The 6,000-nt window shown below is 42.2% G+C and overlaps 1 protein-coding gene across 1 annotated transcript in view; it reads right to left on the bottom strand.

Moving 5' to 3' along the window:
- Nucleotides 1-488: 488 nt before the first annotated feature.
- The window catches only part of gjc1 (gap junction protein gamma 1), a 42,694-nt gene continuing 37,182 nt past the window's right edge, over nucleotides 489-6,000 (bottom strand). The window contains 2 exon segments of the mRNA XM_051106732.1: nucleotides 489-4,348; nucleotides 4,351-4,789. Of these exon segments, the coding sequence (XP_050962689.1) occupies nucleotides 3,303-4,348; nucleotides 4,351-4,735 (1,431 nt within the window). The 5' untranslated portion in view covers nucleotides 4,736-4,789 and the 3' untranslated portion in view covers nucleotides 489-3,302.

Here is a 6,000-nt window from a genome sequence, read left to right as displayed (position 1 = left end):
TCGAAACGTTCTGCAAGCTGTTCTGCACACACTCGGGGGATTCCGCTTGTGTTGGCCCAGCGACCCGGTTTTTCTGCATCTGTGTTACACCCTTTTAAGGGAAAGACATTCCCATTGGGAACCACATTTGACACTACTGCTTTTTTTCTCCCATGATCTGTTTATGGTTCACGAGCCAATCTGATGCCTTATGGAATGCATTCTGAGAGTAAACCTGCTCAGACTAATTCCAAGAAACTCTTCATGTTCTGGAAATGAGTTAGAGCGACAAACATGGCTCGGCCATGCGTTTCTCACACAACCACGTCACATGTCAAAAACAGGGATGAATAACAGGCTGACTGCTTCACAAGTCGTCAAAATCACTCCTTTGATGAGCAAAGAGACAATCAACCCTTTGAATACCAAATGTACATATTTTCTCTCAGACACATAGCATTGCCATTTATTTCATTTTATTAACAAAATAGCTCTGAACATGCATTTTCAAATCCAATGAGAGGGTTCTCCAAAATTGGAAATAATTGTACATCGCTGGAGAATCCAGCTTGGCACATTAAAAGTGTTTTTTTCTCCCTCATTTTCAAACACAGTGACAACATTTATAGAAACACATACCAGTCAGGACAAACAAAGGTCTTATCAAACACATTAGGGCTTTAAAGTGGCCTGATGATAACCAGGAAAGGGCAATAAATAGAAACGCATGCTGCCACATTCCCACATTCACACACGCTCGTCAGAAAGAATGCCGTCAAACTTCATTGTGACCTGCTGAGAAGGCTTGCTTTCAAAGCGATGTGTCAAACTCTGAAGTAAAGTAGCTTACTACTTCGGTTTCTTTCTCAGACAGCTGACAAAAGTACGAGAGAGGCTTTTCTTGAGGATCGCCTCGGCTAACCCCGACTCGCACATTAAACGCAAACACACGCAGTGGTGCTCAGATGTGGGGCAGAGGGGTCTCTTATACTCACTCCATCTGGAACGCTCCAATATACAGCTGTTCGAAAAGTCCAACACACATTCACACAGAAAGGTCAAAGCAGTTGCATTGCAGAATCCTCTTTGTTTAGAGTTTTCCATTGGACTTCCCCATAAAAACATTCCTATTTTCCCTCCCATGCAAAATCATATTCAATCATGACTATGAAAAAAAGGATTCACCGAGCACACTGGGAAACGTACTTGCACTGGTTGACTACATCACATACTTTGTTTTGCTACAAGGCAACAAAATCATAAAAAATCCTACAAAACCTATTTCGTAATAAACGAATCAAACTGTTGAATAGAATTCCATGTATTAAAAAAGCTAATAAAAAAAACCCAAATGGATGTTTTAAAAATACAAACAAGTCAAGTCTCGCTTAGAAACCACAAATCTAATGCCACAATCTTCAGCATCAATAAATACTGCTGAAATGCTGATATGTAAAGGGTTTGTTCTTTTCTTTTAAATCATGAATCAAATATTAGTCACATGCACTCATGCAATCACTCCCCCGCCGCCTCGTCCTCCGCTACACGCAAGCGCACACACGCAGGCACACACAATGGTGTTCTATGGCGTGTTTTCCTCAGTCCGCATGACTGCATAGTAGCTCGATGTCTTTGTGACAAACAGTATTTGGTCTCCCATGGCAATTGTCACAAATTGAAACATCCTACGTAAAGGCAAAAGTCTCACAAGTTGGAATGTGGCAGTAAGAGAGAATGGAAGACTCTTCACACAGTGTGTGTGAACCTTAGATATCTACATTGCATGATCTGAAGAGTCTCACTGTTCAACCTTTCAACCATCCGAACCAAGTTAGACCTGCTACTTGGATTGAATATATCAAGTCCGTTTTAGCTGTAGGACGTTCCCATAAATACACGTTCACTAGAGCAATACCAACAATACACAGTGGCTTTCTAACAAGTCAATCTGAATAAAAATCGTGACCTGGACCACAAAACCAGTCATAAGGGTCAATGTTTACAAAGACTTTCCATTGATGTATGGTTTGTTAGGATAGGACAATATCTGGCCAAGATACGACTATTTGAAAACCTGAAATCTGAGGGTGCCAAAAAAAAAAATCTAAATAATTAGAAAATCACCTAAAGTTGTCCAAATGCAATTCTTAACAATGCATATTACTAATCAAAAATTAAGTTTTGATTTATTTGCGGTAGGAAATTTACAAAATATCTTCATGGAACATGATATTTACTTATAATAATATTTTGACCCATACAATGTATTTTTGGCTATTGCTACAAATATACCCATACTACTTAAGACTGGTTTTGTGCTCCAGGGTCACAAATAATTTCATATGCATATGAAAGTACAGGATTTCCACATTTTATGAGCAATGGGTTTCTGTGATTTTTCCTCCTAACTTCTGATTTTTTGTTTTTTAAATAATTTCACAATGATTTAACTCACAAAGAATAAGTTCTATTTAAAAAAAACTGTAAAGGACTGAATTTAATTTCATTTTAATGTATGTTCCTTAATTTTTCTTTTTTTTTTCAGGTCTGGAAATCACACTTTTAAAATTCCATGTTATTTCCCAGACCGTAGGGACCCTGTATATATTTATATGGCTGAGAAGACTAGACTGCAACTGCTTTCTTCACCAGTAGGGGATAGTACAAGAACAGAGTAGAAAGTGGATCCATCAACTGAATATCCCAAATCTTGGTGGATAGAAATGCTACAGAGATCTCAAAACTTAGAGAATCGTTAGAACTGGAAGACATGGCACTGCCTCCTCACACACCCATAGATATGAAAACATTTGCACTGTGTGTTTGTGAATGTAGATTTACAGCTTATTTCACAGGACTGTTTGTTGGGTCTTAAAGACCACAGTGTACCACCACAGCATTGGTGTGTCATTGCATTGTTATAGCTTGGCATTGTGTTGCAAGAGTTATTGTTTAACACTGGAAAAAGGAAGACGGCTGGTTTGGAATCGGATTGTAGCGCCATCGCTCTTCCGAAAGAATCCGATCGGAAGACTTTCTCAACTCACTGAAAAGTTTCAAGCTTTGATGGGTTTTTCTGGATTGTGAGGGAATGTTCTCAGAGCTCGACATAATCTTGAGTGCACAAGATTATTTTAGGAAAATTAAGAAATAGTACGAAAAAAAATCAGTCTCATTCTTGGAGTTTCTTTAAGGCACTGAAAGCACTTCAAAAAAACAGCATTTTTCCCAAGTCTTTGTAATCTGTAGGATACACATGATATTTAGCGTCTAAAAAACCTTGCAGAAATGTTCAATGTAATGTTCAGGTGTGCGTGCAAATGTCAGATCCAGACAGATGGTTTGCCTTCTCCTGACTTGCTGCTGCTGCTGCTCCCAGCGCTCCCAGATTTTCCGTGCTTGGACCGTTGCTTTCGCTCCTTCTGTGGTGCTGTGGTGATATTGCTCTGAGGCTTCTCATCAATGTCATTGGTGTCGTTCATCTCATCATGGTTATTGCTAGCATGGTGCTGCAACGTATAGGCTTGAATGGCCGCCTCTAACTGTATCACATCTTTGTTGATGGGAGGTGGTCTCGCCTCACCTGCAGACGGGAAGTTGTCCTCATTGGAGCCGTATTGCTGCTGCTCCTCCTGGGCGATGTTGGCACGGTTCTGCTTGCAAGCCATCTTGGCGTTGCTCAGGTCTGTGTACGGCATCGTTTCGGGCTTCACCACAATGTTGTAGCCTGGTGGGGCAGAAGGGGTGTTCCAGGAGAAGGGATAACCAACATAGTCTGCTTCTCGTACGCCACCCCCAACTCCGCCTCCTGGTTCCCCTTCGCTGAGCGAAGGCCCGCCTACTCCGACGGACACACCTCCAGCCGCAAGCAAGCCGAGCTGGTACTCATCATCGGTGGCTGATTCATTTCGTTTGCGCAGTGCATCACGGATAGATCCCACTCCGAGGTGAATCATCTCCCATAGGTTTAGCAACAGGCATAGGCAGCTGACACCGTACATGATTCGGAGGAAGATGGTTTTTTCGGTGGGGCGTGAGATGAAGCAGTCCACATGGTGCGGGCAGGGTTTGTCTGAGCACACGAAGACTGGTTCCACGCGAAAGCCGTACAACAGGTACTGTCCCGCCAGAAAGCCCGCCTCCAGTGCGGAGCGCGTCAGCAGCTGTAGCACATACACTCGCATCAGGCCATCATCTCGTATACGCCGGCGCCCATCGTGGCGCACTTTGGGTTTAGGACGTGGCGGCACCAATTCACGACGTGTGTTGTCTATCTCAGGCACTTCGTAGATCATAGGGTCGTCCTCGCGTTCCTCTTCCCCGTCTTCATGACCTGGCCGATGCTGCCGTGCACCAAAGTACATTTTCGCGGTCTGCGCTGGGTGTATCCGCCCCCCGCCGAGTCGTTCGCGGCTGGAGCTCCGGCCCCCGCACCGCCCCGCAATTCCTCAATGTGGGAGATCTTATTGGCAGCATAGCCCATGTAGAGCAGAGAGGGCATGGCGGACAGGATGATCTGAAAGACCCAGAATCGCACATGCGAGAGTGGCGCGAAGGCATCGTAGCAGACGTTTTCACATCCTGGCTGGCCCGAGTTACAAACAAACTTGCTCTGCTCATCATAGTATATGGACTCGCCGCCCACCGCAGTCAGTACGATGCGGAAGACAACTAGCGCAGTGAGCCAGAGTTTCCCCACCGACGTGGAGTGGTGCTGGATCTCCTCCAGCAGACGCGTCAGGAAGCTCCAGCTCATGACGTCTGATGACAACGGGGCAGACAGCGTCCCACACTGCACAGCTCACAGACTCTGTGGACAAACAGAGAGAGTTCCAAAATTAATTCTAAGTTCATACCCCAAAACAATTACATACACTATGTGCATTGACAGTTATATACAGCATAAGGAGAAGGAGATAAAAAAGGCAATCCTCAATATGGCAGACATAAGAATGAAAGTCCCAATTGAGTTTTCTCAATTAAGGAGAAGTTCACTTCCAGAACAATTTACAGGTAATTTACTCACCCCCTTGTCATCCAAGATGTTTATGTCTTTCTTTCTTCAGTCGTGAAGAAATTATGCTTTTTGAGGAAAACATTTCAGGGATTTTCTCCATATAGTGGACTTCTATGGTTCCCCTGAGTTTGAACTTCCAAAATGCAGTTTAAATGCAGCTTTAAAGAGCTCTAAATGATTCCAGCTGTGGAAGAGCGAAACGATCAGTTATACAAAAAAGTGTAAAAAAAAAATTACAATTTATATACTTTTTAACTTCAAACGCTTGTTTTGTCTAGCCCTGTGTATTCCGGCTCATGACAGTTAGGGTATGTCGAAAAACTTCCATCTTTTTTTCTCTTCCAACTTCTACAACTCCTACATCACTGTTTTACTTTTTCTGTTTGACCTTCTTTGCATGTTCACTTTGTAAACACTGAGTTGATACTTCTGCCGCAATCTAGAATGATTTTGAAGTTGGAGGAGCGTTTGAGGTTAAAAAATATATAAATTGTACATTTTTAAAGAAAATAACTGATCATTTCACTAGATAAGACCCTTCTTCTTCGGAGCCCTTCGAATCTGCATTTAAACTGCATTTTGGAAGTTCAAACTCAGGGCACCATAGAAGTCCATTATATGGAGAGAAATCCTGAAATGTTTTCCTCAAAAAACATAATTTCTGAAGAAAGAAAGACATGAACATTTTCTTGATGACAAGGGGGTGAGTACAATATCTGTATCTGTACATTTTTTGTTCTGGAACTACTTTTTTAAAAGAGCCAGCCACCAGAGCCAGATCCTTTAGCTATTAAAGGATTAATTCACTTCCAGAATAAATATTTCCCGATTATTTACTCACCCCCATATCGTCCAAGATGTTCATGTCTTTCTTTCTTCAGTTGAAAAGAAATTAAGATTTTTAAGGAAAACATTCCAGGATTTTTCTCCATATAGTGGACTTCAGTGGGGATCAGCAGGTTGAAATTGTGTAGAACCCTTTGAAGTAAAATCCTTAAATATTT

This window comes from Labeo rohita, chromosome 3 (genome assembly GCF_022985175.1).
Source record: "Labeo rohita strain BAU-BD-2019 chromosome 3, IGBB_LRoh.1.0, whole genome shotgun sequence".
Classification (NCBI taxonomy): domain Eukaryota; kingdom Metazoa; phylum Chordata; class Actinopteri; order Cypriniformes; family Cyprinidae; genus Labeo; species Labeo rohita.
Note: the sequence above shows the minus strand (reverse complement) of the source record. Positions and strands in the feature narration are given on the sequence as shown.